The 16,691-nt window shown below is 40.6% G+C and overlaps 1 protein-coding gene across 3 annotated transcripts in view; it reads left to right on the top strand.

The window, feature by feature from the left end:
* The window catches only part of LOC145414588 (protein amalgam-like), a 128,619-nt gene that overhangs the window by 101,264 nt on the left and 10,664 nt on the right, over positions 1-16,691 (top strand). For all 3 annotated transcript variants that reach the window (XM_080284110.1, XM_080284111.1, XM_080284109.1), the window contains exons 9-12: positions 4,812-4,983; positions 5,936-6,058; positions 10,031-10,133; positions 11,795-11,987. In XM_080284110.1, the coding sequence (XP_080140236.1) occupies positions 4,812-4,983; positions 5,936-6,058; positions 10,031-10,133; positions 11,795-11,987 (591 nt within the window). The remainder of the gene's footprint in view (positions 1-4,811; positions 4,984-5,935; positions 6,059-10,030; positions 10,134-11,794; positions 11,988-16,691) is intronic.

The raw sequence follows: 16,691 nt of genomic DNA, 5'->3' as shown, positions 1-16,691 counted from the left end.
CAAATCTTTCTCTTCTCTCCTTTTTGTGATTAATTCATTACCCAAAAAATAATTCAGTGATGGTCTCCTGGTACTTTTACCCATTTCCAAAATTTTACATTTCTTTACATTAAATTTCATTTCCCACGTCCGGCTCCAATTGTGTATCCTATCCAAATCCTCCTGCAGTATTTTACAATCCTCCTCAACCTCTATCTTCCTCAAGATCTTTACATCATCAGCAAACAGACTCGCATAACTGTTCACTCCATCTACCATATCATTTACGTAAATCAGGAACATTACTGGTGCCAACACTGAACCTTGAGGGACTCCACTTGTTACTTCCCTCCATCCAGACATCTTTTCCTTTATTACTGTCCTCATTTGTCTGTCTCTCAAAAAGTCTCTCATCCATTCCAGAAGTTTCCCCTTTAGTCCTCCTATATATTCTAGTTTCCACATTAGTCTCTTATGAGGTACCTTGTCAAAGGCCTTCTCTAAGTCTAAGTACACACAATCCACCCAACCATCTCTCTCCTGTACCACATCAATCGCTCTTGAGTAAAAGCTCAACAAGTTTGAAACACATGACCTTCCACTTCTGAATCCAAACTGACATTCAGCCAAAATATTCATCTCTTCCTGATATTTTATCCATCTGTCTTTCAGGATTCTCTCACACAATTTTGCGACCATGCTGGTTAGAGACACTGGTCTATAATTCAGGGGTTCTTCCCTATTTCCTCCCTTGTAAATTGGTACCACATTTGCCCTCTTCCATTCTTTTGGCACTTTCCCCTCTTCCAGTGAGCATACAATTAAGCTGTGAATTTTATCCGCCAGTTGTTCTCTGCATTCCTTCAGTACCCAATTAGAAATTCCATCAGGTCCTGGGGCTTTCCTTACATCTTGAGTTTCCAGTAATTTATACACTTCCTGCACCTCCACTTTTATATCTTTCATCACCGGAACATTTCTAATCACTCCCTCCCCTTCCACAAGCTCCTTTTCTTTAGTGAAAACTGACTGGAAACGTTTGTTCATTATTTCTGCTTGCATTGCCGCATCCTTAAAGACCTCTCCATCTACTTTCAGCTTGGTGATTCCTTCCTTTTGTTTCAGTTTGCCATTAACAAATCTATAAAACAGTTTGGGTTCATCCTTGCATTTGTCAATTATACCTTTTTCAAAATTCCTTTCTTCTTCCCTACGTATTCTTGTGTATTCGTTTCTTGTTCTTTTATATTCTTCCTTTGTTCTGTCGTTACCTCTCTTTCTCCAATTGTTCCACGCCTTATCTCTCTTTTTTTTGGCTATCATACACCTTCTATTAAACCACTCCTTTTTCCTGTTTTCTTTCCCTCTTACTCTTGGTACAAATTTTTCCACTCCCAAATTATAGAGGTCTAGAAAGATATCCCACTTCCTCTGTATCTCTCTAGTTTCTCTGAATTTTCTCCAATCCGCATTTTCAAAAAAGTTTCTCAATCCTGTAAAATTTGCTTTGCCAAAGTTGTATCTTCCCTGTCTATGAAGCTCGTCTCTTGGCTCAACGTTTCCTATTAACATCTGGAACTCAATGACCACGTGATCACTTTTTCCCAAAGGACAGAGATATTCCAATGATTCTATTACATCGGGTTCTTTGGTGAACAGTAAATCTAACCTTGCTGGTGTGTCCTCACCTCGAAACCGTGTCTCTTCTTTGACCCACTGCGTCATCACATTATTCATTATTATATTTAATAACATAGTACCCCACGAATCCTCGCCGCCTCCCGAGTACCATTCCTCCCAGTTCACCTCTTTACAATTAAAGTCACCCACCAAAATTATATTATTGCTTTTCTCAATTATTTTTTGCAAATAGCTAGCCATATCTGACAACATCTCATGGTATTCGTCATCCTTCCATGCTCTCGTCTTTGGGGGAACATACACTACCGCCATATCTCTCTTAACATTCTCTCCAGTTTCTAATTTCATATATATCACTTCAGCCCTGCCTTCTCCCATTTCCACAGTATCTACATTTATGTTGTTTCTTCACTGCTATCATCACTCCTCCTCCCTTTTTTTCTTTTCTGTCTTTTCTCCACAGTTTGTATTTACCATCTCCCAAATGAACATCAATATCTTCTCTTAATTTGGTCTCTACAAAGCACATGACATCAGGTTCATGTTCTCTCAAGAAATCATTAATTTCGATCCTTGTCGATATGAAACCATCAACATTAGTATATATCACCTTCAAATTATTTTTGACATTATTAATACCCTCTTCTCTCCTACTCTCTGTCTGTACCACTTCCTCAACTTCTGATCTTTCACAACCATCCCCCCTAGTTTCCTTCACTTCTATTTCCTTAAATACCATTTCCTTACTTTCATATCCAATACTCTCCAAAAAAAAGTATTACGTTCTTCCTCTGTCCTCTTATCATTTTTTTCCTTTACTTCTTCCTTTAATGATTTTAAAACTTCTCTTTCTTCTTCATTCAGATCTTTTCTTATTATAATATTTTCCATCCCCGCCTCTTTGCTTAATTTCCAGGTCACTTTAAGTATCTCATTTATTACACTTTCTGATGTAAACTTGACTCTCATTGGTCTTGTTTCCCCTTTCTTATAAGGCTCTATCCTCCTTACTTCCTCAATTTCTTTTACCCACTTGTCTCCTTCGGGGTCAATCTTGCCTAATATTCCTCTCACCATGTTCGTGTCTCTCTCGAGTCTTGCGAACCTAACCTTTTCTTCCTCTTCCCTGTTTCCAAATACTACCACACATCTGTTCCTTTCTACAGTTTCTCTCACTATTTTCTCTTTTTTCTTCAGTATTTTCACTACATTTTCTTCCATTTCTTTCTTGTTCATTTCCCTTTCTTCCTGGATGATCTCTCTTAAGCTGACCACTTCTTTCTGTTCTTCTTCTACGTGTGCCCACTTTGCCTTGTGTTCTTCTAGTACATTACTCACCTTCTCCGTTTTATTAGTACTCTCTTCAAGTTTCCTCCTCAGTTCAACATTTTCCCTCTTCAAATTCTTAATCTCTTCATTGGCTGTTTCGTTGGACTGGATTAGACTCTGTATGGTGGTTTCCGTATTTCCTGACACATCCTTTATCACTAGATTCTCTACTTTTTTTCGAGTTCACTAATCCTCATAATTAATGTTTTCACCAGGTCCATGACATTAGTATTAGCATCAAATCCTTGAAATTCCATTCCCTCATTGTTTACATTTTCGGCCATCTTTTACGTACCGGTAAAGTACCTAAACAGCTGTTACCGAATAAGCCACAAACATTCATGTATACTATTGCCAACAAATCTTTACATTTTTGGTAGTCTACCAACTTTCATTATTTTAAATTTAAAAGACCCTAGGAGACAGGACAGACAAAATTCCTGGAACTACTCAAGGTTAGGAGCGATGCCTGGGACGACCTCTCTCTCCGGCGTGTGTGTGTGTGTGTGTGTGCACATTCATGCATATGTGCATGCAACCATGTGTGTGTGTGTGCTGGGGGCGGGGATGGAGAGAAGTTGTTGCGTGGGAAAGTGGATGAGTATATACTTCTGTCAACATCCACTTAATCGACATGCATTTCACTTACCTCAAATTGTTCACTAAGTCACTACCAAAATATTGCCTAGCCATCTCATACCTACATTCAGGCCACTCAACATCCAAAGATTACCATATTCAACCTACTGAACATGCTGTAATTACTCTTATAGACACCCACAGAATATAATGTACTGTACATTCATTAAAAGATCAACTCACATATCTCACACACTTATCCGTCTCTCAACATTTATGGTGTCCTCTAGTTATCTTCAGACCCTCTACCCAATTCTATTACTGAATTTTCATCCACATTCATGCCACCTACTGTTCACATTTTATCCTTGTCAGCACTTCCATCAAATCTTATACTGTATACATAATTTACATACACTTGCAGTCACATTTACAGCCTATCAAGGTATGGGCTGAGTCTGGTGGAACCTGTTGCTCACTTTGATGCATTTAACTTTGTTTGTTTGGGATATACAAAAAGGCATGGATCAGTGAAACTACACCAGCACTGTGGAAAAAGGCTGTGATTATGTCCCGGTACAAGAATAAAGGCTTAGATACTATGGGCATCTGGAGAGAATAGGTGTGAACAGAGTGGTGAAAAGATATATCTGAGCAAACCTGATGGTGACAAGAGATGTGGTAGGCCTGGAAGAAGGTGAATACATATGGTAAATGAGCGTGTGAGAAAGAGAGGTATGGGAATTAATGAGGTTATGGAACTGACAAACGACTGAGCTGGCTGATTAATTTTTGTGCAGGGGAGTGTAAGACCTGGGTTTGGCACCCCTTTTCAACATGACAATTGTCAGATTGACTTTGTCAGACAGGTGAGTATGAAGCTAAGTGCAGTATGCTTTTTGACCCATCAGGTGAAGCCAGGATTCCAGTGGCTTGATTGGTGAGTGAATGGGAGCATAGCTCATTCAATTGGTCAGTTTTGGTTATTGTCCCATTCTATCATTTCTCTCTGGCTCTCTGGACTCTACTTCATCCCACCCAAATGATAATAATGATGATTTTCATTCCACCCATCATCCATGAATTAACCACCATTATGGTGTTTGTTTGTTTTTTCATGTACATTAAATGTTTGTTAAAACTGTCATTTTCTAACAGCTTTTTTTTTTTTTTTTTTTTTTTGTCTGCCCACATCCTAGACTTGCACTTTAGAACTTTTTTTTTTTACCTTGCACACACATACTATACTTCAAATGAAATACTGACTGTAATTCTCTGCACAGATCCTCCAAAGGTACACGCTGAGTCTGCTAAAATATATGCGGGTGTTGACTATGATGCCAGCTTGGTGTGTGTTGTTGAGGCAGAACCGCGGCCCCAGATCAAGTGGTACCGTGCTGGAGGCCAACCAGTTGACCCGCTCCGGCTCAACAAGGCTGTAGATGCAGCACAAAGGTAAAGCGGAATAGTCTACCCCTTCATTTCTGACACCCAGTAAGAGGATTTTTCTTTTTTTTAATTCAACGTTGGGTCTGGTTAGTACTTGGATGGGTGACCGCCTGGGAACACCAGATGCTGTTGGCATCCCTACATGTCAAGTGGGGTTGGTGGAGGATTAGTGCCCCTCCCTGTAAAACAATTAACTCTAAGCCCTTGGCCACCCCGTCCGGGATACATGGCGTCTGGCAATGAATGAATGATGAATGAATAATTCATGCTGGGGGAGAGAGAGAGAGAGAGAGAGACAAAGAGAGAGAGAGAGAGAGAGAGAGAGAGAGAGAGAGAGAGACAAAGAGAGAGAGAGAGAAACTTACCTGAACAGGATTAGATAAAGCTTTCAGTGAACCAATTCATCTCTAGGGTGCCTTCCGTATCTAAGGAATGTGCAGGGTTGATATGAAACAAGACTTGATTGAAGTGCCTAATCTAGTACAACACAAATGGTTTTATTTAGTGAAAATGAGGTGCATGTATGTCGGGAGTGAATAAAATTAAGGTTTGCAATATTACAGTGGCAAATATTTAGGAAATTTACACAAATGTGCCACAGAGATAGACAGAAGCACTCTGCATGTTACAGAGATGACTGCAATATATCTAAATGACCAAATGAAAACTAGGGCTTATATCAAAGGCCAAGTAATCAGTTTCTTTTACATTCTAAGATAGTTTTATATAATTTCATTAATGTTTAGATTAAAACTGAAAATTATGATGCTCAATTCATGTAACATATCAATGTTTTATATGATAACATGAGTGTTGTGATTATATGTGCATGGATAATGACTATATCTTTACATATTCATTGATAAGAAAATGACCATACTTGCCTGAAGACTATCAAAAGCCAACATAAAGATCTGACAAAAGTCCTTTTGTTCATGAACTTACCTCCATTACACAGGTACTCGCTTCAATTCCACACAGTTCAGAAGGATGACTTTGGAGACTACACTTGCAATGCAACAAACTTCATGGGCAATGCCTCTGCTGTTATAAGCCTGCTGGGACGTCCTAAGCCAGTCAGGTAAGATGAATGGCAATGTCAGCTTGGGGAAAAAATAAGAAAATATTAGAGAACTTAATCACATACAGTACATTACCTAAGGGTCAACAAGGGTAAAAGTAAGAAAAAAAAAGAAAAATCTTAATCACACTTGCAAAATAATTACCAGTAATAAAAGATAATGTCCACTTGTGAGCCACAGTGTCCGTTTATCCTCTAATCCCACGCATCTGGAGGGAAGTTGAAGGCTGGGTTGCGGGTATGAAACTTTCTCACCTCCATTACACAAACTTTTTAGATCAGTCTGTTGTTGGGACAAGGTCCTGTTCACTTCTCTCTCTCTCTCTCTCTCTCTCTCTCTCTGTAGTCCAGTGTTAAAGTTGTAGTTCAAAGCTTTGTAAGACTGCATGGGGAACAGTTCACAATGACACTCTTACTCATTGAGTTAAGAGAAGTACTGAACCACCAAAAACAGGTCTTTTGGCCATATAATTAAAACTAAAACCGGGAGCATGAATGTGCAAGCAAGTCACCATGTAACACATGTAACTGCATCCCACATTATACAGTGAAGGTAACAACGAGACAGGAAGGTCGGATATATTCCATCATCATAATGTGTTTCAGAACTTATAGCTAGAAACTGGGAGCTAGTCCACACCTTCCCTTGCTCAATTTTAATAATACTGCTCTTTGCTTGGTAGGGAACTCTGCCTACAATTTTCTTTAAGTCAGGTGTAGAATTAGAAGACAAGAATTAATGGCACATGAGAATGAGAGGGCAAAAGGAGGCGTGTGTATTGTTGTGAGTACAAGATGGAAGAAGAACATAAGAGAGTATGGATCAGTTGGCTCAAGGAGTGTGTGGAAAAGATTGAAAGTTGGAATACAAATGTGGGTGACTGTGTGTGTGTATGTGCCAACGCAAGATCGTGCGAGCAGAGTGGGAGAAAAGTTCTGGACAAATGTGGAAATGTGCATGGAAAAGCTTGGGAGGAATGAGGGAGTGTTTTTGATTGCTGATATGAATGGTAAAGTAGAGAATGTGAAGGTGGATGGAATAGTTGGTGAGTGGGGTGTGCCTGCTGAGACAGATGAGAATGGCAGTGCATTAGTGGACGTTTGTGCCGGGAGGGGGTTGGTGATAGCCAATACCCTCTTCAGGCACAAAATGATCCACAGGTATACATGGCGAGTGATGAGAAGGGTGGGTGGTGAACTGAATGAAAGGAAGACAATGATCGATTATGTGTGTGTGGATGAAAGGTTGCAAAGATGTGTAATGGATGCAAGAGCTTATAGAGGTTGGAGGAGTGGACTTTCTGACCACTACTTGGTGGTGGCCAGAATCAAGATCCAAGTAAGATGGAGAAATAGAAGAAGGGAAGGATGGGTGGAAGGAGTAGTTGCAAGGAGAGTGAAGGGTTACAAGAGGATGAGAAAAAGGCAGAATATAAGAGGGAAGTGGAGGAACGATTGGGTAAATATAAATTGGAGCAGATGGGGGACGTGGAAGGTGTGTGCAAGATATTCACAGAAGAAATACGTGCAGCATGTGATGTGGTGTGTGGGATGAAGAGAAGACGGAAGGGGGTGCAAGGAACAGCATGGTGGAATGAAGATGTGAGACAGGCTATAGCACAAAAGAAGAAAGCAAGCAACGTTGGGTCTGGTTAGTACTTGGATGGGTGACCGCCTGGGAACACCAGATGCTGTTGACATAACGTTCTCCCTACGTGTCAAGTGGGGTTAGTGGAAGATTAGTGCCCCTCCCTGTAAAACAATTAACTCTAAGCCCTTGGCCACCCCGTTTGGGATACATGGCATCTGGCAATGAATGAATGACTACAATGAATGGATGAGAAATAGGGGTGTGGAAGAAGTTGAGAGGCGGAAGAGAGAGTTATATGTAGAAAGGAAGAGAAAGGTGAAAAGATTAGTAAGAGAGAGTAAGAAGAGAGCGAATGAGGAATTTGGAAAGAATCTGAGTGTAAAGTGGAGGGACTGTAAGAAAATGTTCTGGAATGAGGTGAAAAGAGTAAGACAGAGTGGAAGTGAAGTTAATAGGAGAGTGAAAGATAAAAATGGTAAATTACTAGTGGAGAAGGAAGAAAAAGTGAGCAGATGGAGAGAACACTTTAAAGAACTGTTGAACATAGAGAATGGAAGTAATGTGAGCATAAGTGGCTAGGGAATGGCTGGGAGAAGGAGGGAGGTGAGAAGACAGGAAGAAATCAGTAGGATAGAAGTTGTGGAAGCAATGATGAAAGTCAAATTGGGGAAAGCCTCAGGAATTGATGGATTGTGTGGTAAAATGCTGAAGCATGGGGGAGAGATAGTGGTAGAATGGATGTGGAAGATGTGCAGATTGGCCTGGGAGGAAGGTAGAGTCCCGGAGAATTGGAAGTCAGGTATAATTATTCCCTTGTACAAAGGAAAGGAGGAAAAAGAAGTGTGTGGTAATCATAGGGGCATTTGTCTTCTTAGTGTAACATGAAAAGTGTATGGTAGGATACTTATTGACAAAGTTAGGGAAATAACAGAGGAATTAGTTGGACAAGAACAGGGAGGCTTTAGGAAGGGAAGAGGTTGTGTAGATCAGATATTCATTCTTAGGTCTTTAGTGGAAAAGTTTCTAGAGAAGGGAAAGAAGATGTATGCAGCCTTCATGGATTTGGAGAAAGCATATGACAGGGTGGATAGACAAGGATTGTGGAAAGTATTAAGAATGTATGGAGTAGATGGGAAGCTGTTGAATGCTGCAAAGAGTATGTATGATGGTGCTAAGGCTGCAGTGTGTGTGGATGGTGAAGTGAGTGAATTTTTCTATTTGAAGGTTGGGTTGAAACAGGGATGTGTCATGTCTCCATGGTTGTTCAATCTGTACATGGATGGGGTAATAAAAGAGATACAAGGTAGGGCAGTGGATGTCGGAGTGGCCCTAGTGAAAGAGGGTAGTGTCTGGAAACTCCCTGTACTGTTGTTTGCAGATGATACTGTGTTGTTAAGTAAAGACGAAGGGGAGCTGCAAGGCATGGTGGATGAGTTTGGGAGAGTGTGTAAGAAACAGAATCTAAAGGCGAATGTAGGGAAGAGTAAAGTGATGGTCTTTGAGAGAGGTGAAGTCACTGAATGTACAGTGTGGTTGGATGGCAAGAAATGGAAAATGTGAGTACGTTTAAGTACTTGGGGAGTGTGATGAGTAAGGATGGAAGTTTGGAGGGTGAAGTGCTTGAAAGGGTACAACAAGGAAAAATGGCTGCTGGTTCCTTGAAAGCAGTGATAAGAAACAGGAAAGTAAGCATGGAAGTGAAAAAGTTACTACAAGACAGTATTGTGATACCAACTCTAACGTATGGAAGTGAAGCTTGGACATTGTTGGAAGGACACAAGTCAAGAGTGAGAGGAGTGGATATGAGTTATTTAAGAGGAGCCTGTGGAGTCACATGGAGAGACAGGCTGACAAATGAGGATATAAAGAAGCGTTGTGGTGTGGATGTGGATGTGATAGGAAGCGTTAGGAGGAACATACTGAGGTGGTTTGGCCATGTGGAGAGGATGGAGGGTGAGAGACTGATGAGGAGAGTGTATGTGAATGAGGTGGAGGGGGGGAGAGGGAGGGGGAGACCGAGGATGAGATGGAGGGACGGAGTGGAGAGGTATATGAGAGAGGGGGGTGTGAGTTGGGAGCAGGACAGTGAAATGGCGGTGGACAGGGCGACGTGGAGGCAATTTGTTTGTGGCCACCCCGTACGGGATTAAGGCGTCTGGCGATAGATAGATAGAGTATACATTATAATTATTTTTAAGAAAATAAAGCAACCCTTCGACTAATGTATATAATTTCTTTTTTACTATTGTCCTTCCCCTCTACATTTTCCCATCCCAATGAATACTGTATATGATTTTCTAAATACTGTTCTTCTCCTCTACATGTCTTGCCGTAATTCAATGTTACATATGAATTTTCAAATCATTTTCCTCTTTATGCAGGTACTATAGTGAGCCACAAGGAGACATGGACACAAATTACACACTGATCTGGCATGTGGAGAGTTATTCACCAGTCATAACATACCACATTGCTTACAAGAATGTAAGTTCAAAAGAATGTGTTTTCATTTGATGGTTTGTGATAAATATGACGTGCATAAACCTTCTGCATATAGTACTGTCTCTATGCAACTAATCTGATTAATAATAACATCATGTACACCGTAAGAAACTAAATTGTAGAAGTAAAACAACACTAGTATAACACAAGTTATATAGAGCACAGTGGCTACTGTATTATGACTATTATCCTTGATGGTACTCTGTAGAGGAATGGTTAGTCCTCTAGTGTGGCAAAACTCCCTGCTGGAAAAATAACAAGTAACTTGAGCCAAGTAACCTGAGGTCACAACACCCTGCCCACACTGGCTGAGTTAGGGTCAAAGTCACTTAGGGTGAAAGAGAATTGGGTTAAATGAAGTTTTATGACTTGATAATAGTAATATTACCAAAAGAAATGGCAGTTTCTGAGGCTTAAAACTTTAAAATTTGAATAACCTAGTCTTTTCAGTCATTCAAGGTCACATCTTATGGTACCAACAGAATCTCCATATATGAATTCCTATTAGTGATTAATAGCAACCATGTGCCTATCTCTCACCATCTGGCTGATTTAAGCAGTCAAAATATGTGTGACCTTGACTTTGACCTTTCAAGGTTGCCCAAGGTCAAATGTAACGGTGCCAATAGACTCCCCATGTATTTTTTCCTATTACTGATTAAGAGTAACCATGTACCTATCTCTCACCATTTGCCTCCTATGGCATTTTGAAAAATGTGCTCCCTTTCTTTATCACTGGGCTCCAAATTTGGGATCCCCCACTCTCACCCTTACCCCATGTGAATTTTCACAAAAATCGAATCACTTCCTCAGTTCCACCTACTCAACACCTGTGCAACGTTTGAAGATGATCTGGTCACTGGTTCAAGAGATAATCAATGCAGAGTCACAAGTATCTATATTAATTAATCCCATTGATCACATACAGTACACCCCTTCTGCAATGAACTGTCGGAGGGGTGACTAACACTGTTACATAGGGCAGCAGTAGAAAATGGTTTGCCAACTTCTGCAAGTCAGTCATAAAATACAGTAATCAAGTTTATCCCCATTATAATGAATGGATGTGAATTCTCTTCTTCAACTGGTTGTGGCCCACAAGGGCTTAAACCTGTGGGTTGGTTTGGCTTTACTTTTTTTTTTTTTTTTTTTTTATGTGTCCGACTCTGGGCATGGGCTTCACAGCCTGCTATCAGGGCCCAGTAGTCCTCCTACATACCATACACCTCTACATGTTACTGTTCACATAATGCCACTCAGTGACAAGTATTTGGTTACTCACCTCTAATTTCTGAACTCAGTAGCCGATCCACAGGCCTTCATTCTCCCGTGAGGGGATAAAGGCTGAAACAATTAAACAGAATAAATAAGTAAAATTATACACACACATTCTGTAGCCTACTTGATTTTAGTATGAATCTGAGACTGAAAGATCCCTGATTCTCACCTAACTTCCCCTGGACCTCATACTCTGAGTACCTTTCAAAAACACACCAAATGGAATAGAAACATAAAAAATAAAGATTGTACTACAATAGCTCTGCTTTAAAAGAGGGAAAATTAAACTGCAGTCGTGTGTGTGTGTGTGTGAGGGGGGGGGGGAGAAAGGAGCACAATACTGATCATTTATCTTGGCACCACAGGAAAGTGACTTGGAAGAGCAATGGGTGAACTTTACAGTGCCTGGGACAACCTCATCCTCCCCATACCACTCGAGTTCTCATACCTTCACACAACTAGAGCCTGGAGCCACCTATCATGTTCAAATCACAGCAGTTAATGAGTATGGCTACAGTGATATCAACGAGACATTTTCCTTCACCACATTCAACCCAGGTCAGTAGGATCTGAATTTAATTAGCTTAATTTAGCAATAAAGTAAATCCTTTTAATATGCTTTCAGTTAATGTTACTGTTGCTGACTGTTGTACTTTCAGTTTCATTTAGAGGCTACACCAAAAAACATTTACGATATAATGGACAGTCCTGGTGTCTCACCAAAGTTTTGTTGCTGTGAGTTTTACTATGGTCTAAAACCCTTCCATATGAAGGAAAACATGGAAGGTGTGAAGGGTATTTGCAGATTAAAGGTATTACTTCTGATACAACTAATTCTACCAAATCTAACAGTGACTAGAATTTGAGGAAAGAACAATGATCAGTTACAAGACAACAGCTACAGTGGTTAATGTCTTGCCAATGCTTTAACCACTCATCCATGCAACACACCCACTAGACCACCAGGCTATTTGTAGCTCTGTATACTACAGGGTATTATACTTCCCTCTATAAATACTAACATCAGTTCCATTAAACTGAAGTCAGAAATGCATTTCAAAATGTTTACTGACAAATGCCCTAGGATCATGCCTAAAGGGTATATGGCTGCCTGAGAGATCACACAGAACTTCTACAGTATCTATCTCTAGCCAGTCGCCATAATTCAATAAGAGGTGGCCACAATCAAACTGCTTCCATGTTGCCCTGTCCCTCACCATTTCTCTGGCCTCCCCCCAGTTCACAACCCCTTCTCTTACATATCTTTCCCCTCCATCCCTCCACCTTATCCTCATTATCCCCTTCCCTTTCCCCCCCTCCACCTCACTCACATACACTCTCCTCATTAGTCTCTTGTTCTCCATCCTCTCCACTCTGTTCAGTTTTTAGAAACTCCCTATTCCCTGAAAGTTGGATGGTGGACAGCAGCAGGATAACTTCAGCTTGCACTCCGCAGGTTCAAATTCAGATGCCTGAGGCCACAACAGCAAAAATAACATACTAAATTACATCCTACCAACAGGAGAGTGGTACTGACAAGTAGCCTACATGTGATGATGCTGTTGAACCTGGGTGGAACACCTGCGACATTTTCCTACAAGCCAAACCGAACCTCTCCATAGTTGTCTGCAGCTCGCTATGGGAAGACCTAGTCCGACCTCAGTGTGGCACTGTCTACCACAAGGGGATGCTGTTTCCTACATGGTGTATATACTGCACTGTACCTTCAGGATGTCTCCATAGATGCAAATGCATACCTGTGATCAATGGGTCTGTTCAACTAGAAAGACCAAGACTGAGCAACAACAAATCAACAACCATGACAGTACTTATTGCAGCAATTCTGCATGCTGCTGAGTTTTCTCTGGGTCTACTATAACATTGTATCTCTCCTTTGGAGTAACGTTGGCATTTCAGGTGGCCATGCAACCCCTTTTATTCATCCATTAGGTTGATCTTAGCCTTATATTTTTGGTCAACTATAGATTTATCTGAATGAACTGGGTCACTCCCATAACACGAATACTAAGTAGAGTAATTCTTGTATGAAATTCATTAAGCCTTAGTTATTTGGCAGGAATAAATTTCCTCAGTTACTAGTCTCATCAATCCTCCAGTCTGACTACACCTAACTATTAGCTGAGCTGAAAGGCCTAGAGGTCTCAGTCAGGTTAGAAAAAAATGTAGCATTGCCAAGGTTCTACTGTGCCATTACCATTACCACGACTGAACATATTCCACCACCACTACTGTCACCATTACCCACCCCTTCCAGGCCACTTCAAGTTCATGAAATCCATTCTTGTCAATTTAGATCACATCAGGTTATGCCTATGAAGCACCATGCAGATAATTACTCCCATTCAGGCAATGGTTTCTGATTTTCTGTCATGGGGATGGTGGTGGTGTGGGGGTTACATAAAGGTAGAATGTACAGGATTAGCTGGGTCGGGACTATGGCAGGTGATGAGGCAGGGTGGGGAGGAATACCCTGTGGAAATAGGTAGTGTATGTTCACTGGTATGGGTGCAGAGAATGTTTAAATCAAAGTTTTCTCAAGTAAAACAACAACAACAACAACTTGGTACACACCTGCTACTTCCATATACCTAGCATCTTCTAATGCATGTAAGTATGCAATCTGAAGATGAAGTTTTTGAGGCAGGTATCCCATAAAGAGGCTTGCCCTGGGGTCTTCACAATTTCGTTAAGCCTATGCTCGGAACATTTTGTAAGTGCAGCCATCTCTCAAAGTTTACAACACTTGGGAAGCAGCTTGTGCAAAAATTCCAAGCACAAAGTACACGATCCCTCTTTACCTTGGAGCTCTTATGAGACGGTCACTTAACTGCCACCTAGCTTGTGCAAGGTAGCTAATACTGGCTCAAATTGCATAAATTACCTGACATGTATGATGAGTTCCTAGTGCCAGTATCAAAGAGTATATAGCACTAATGCAAATGAATGATATAGTACAATGAAATGGAAATGGAAGAAGCAAATACAGAAACAAGAAAAGGTAAAAACGAAATCAAACCATGGGCAAGATATGATTATGACAAAGTAAGACACAACCATGTAAGAAAATGCAGGAAAGTAAAAAAATAAATACTGTACTGTAACACATGCAAGTTGCATTAACTTGGTGCCTTTACCTCCTGCTAATAAAAGAAATAAGGATTTTTAGCAATGCTTGAGTGTTGACACAGATGAGACTACATACAGTACTCAAATCCATTTGCTGGAGTGGTCCATGCACAAGGAGCTCTGGGAAATTATGTGTACAGCAGTTACACTAGATGGGCATGAGGGCAATGCAAAATTGACACTAAGCTGCCTGGAGCCACTTCATGAGCAGTGGGCATGGCAAAGCACTCACAAATAGAGTTGCTCAAAACTGAACCATGAACCATGACCAGCAACACAAAAGAAAATGATAAGAATTATCTCACCCTACAAGGAAAGTTGCTCTGTGCCATGGCTCAAGACTCTGAACCTTTGAACAACACCCTGCAGTATAAGAACAACAATAAAGGGGCACTGTTCTGTGGTGGTAAGCCTGCAGGGTACAACTTACATGGTACTGTAGAGAAAAATGCTGCATGTCCCTGTGCTGATTTAACACCCTTGGAGTCAATGAGGGTACTGAAGCTCACAGCAGTTGATGTAAGTGTGAAGTGCCTGAAAATGAAGGTTCAGTTACAACCTACAGATCAGTACAAAAAAAAAAGTTTCATTTTGTCATATATTTTAACCCACACAAGATGGTGAGTGTCAAAATAAAACTCCTTAATCTCAACAGGGATATACAGTACATCAGATGAAAAACTGAGCATCTATTACTTTCTCTCTATTTCTCCCCTTCTAATGACGCAGTATGCAAGAGACTGCTTGCAACACAGGTACTGTACTGTGCAGTGTGGTCACTAGAATCCTAGACTAAGATAGGAATTGGGGATGGGGAGGGTACAGGGCCTCCACTCCCACCCTTTTTAGTCATCATTTTAAAACATTCAGAAACTTTATTTGTTAGTATGCTTTCTTTCTTAACCAAAGGGACAGAAAGTCTCCACATGTGCTGTAATAAGAGGTGTCAGAAATAATGCTTAAAAAACACTCCCAAACTATTTCAAACTAACACTGATGACAACAATGTAGAAACCTGGAAAATTGATTATTGCCTATTTACATGGCAAAGCTGTACACCACTTTAAGGAAACTCTAAGTGAAACTGGCATGGACAACAAGTGTGCTTGAACTTTACCTTAATCACCTGAGCTTAAACAGGCTTTGCTTTATAAACTCCATTAATTATGCTTAGAAACAAATCAAGAATACAGGTACTGTATTAGCGAGATGGTGATGCAAGGTCATTTTTAGCTACTTGTTACATGAGTGACATAATTTGGTAGTATTCAATGTAATTTTTATGTACATGCATGATCTCTCTGTCAAGTATAGTAACTGTACTGCAAAACCATTTACGACCAGACTGACATACAACACAATAGCTAATGTTCATCCACTTATAAATATACAGGATAATATAATTTTTACAAAATTTTAAAAGATTATCTGCTCATCTAAATGCATGAATATGGCTGACCTCAATCGGCACATGGCTGATGTACACAGAAACAGTAGGAATAGCTATTCAGTTGCTCAGGTTGAAAAACACTAGATATTCTGCTTTACTTATGAACAACTACACCAGGTAAAGGTTACTCTGCTCCTTTGCCAACAGTCACAAGTACTCATACACAGTGAAATAGCAAATCAGACTGAATAGGAAAAATGTTTTGCTTTAGTCTCACTTGACAATACCTGTATCAGATAAATGCTGAAAACACTCAGCTAACTCTAGCATCGCCTAGCTCACCATGACTGTTTCTGACAACACTTACTCTACCCTGACCCCATCTTAAAACACCCATCAACAACAAGACATGGTTCCAGGAGAGGGTGGAGTCATTGAGAGCCCAGACCAAACAGGCATTAGTGAGCCTGACGGTGGTGATGCCCAGGATTCATCTGGTAGCCTGACGGAGCAGGAAGAGCCAGTCAACATCAGGAAGGTTCCTGTGGAAGGTAGCCACAGTAATGCCTCACTCACAAGTCTGAATAGAATCTCCTAGATTGTCACTCATTGCTCTGTTCATGCCTTTCATAAGTTGCATGTGGGGTTGCACCAGTTTCTTGTTGTCATCTTCTTTTATAGCATGGAGTACTGTTTGGTAATGCTTATAAATGCACACACATTCT

Source organism: Coenobita brevimanus, chromosome 100, assembly GCF_032717465.1.
Source record: "Coenobita brevimanus isolate Jiangsu-jjx chromosome 100, ASM3271746v2, whole genome shotgun sequence".
Classification (NCBI taxonomy): Eukaryota; Metazoa; Arthropoda; class Malacostraca; order Decapoda; family Coenobitidae; genus Coenobita; species Coenobita brevimanus.
Note: the sequence above shows the minus strand (reverse complement) of the source record. Positions and strands in the feature narration are given on the sequence as shown.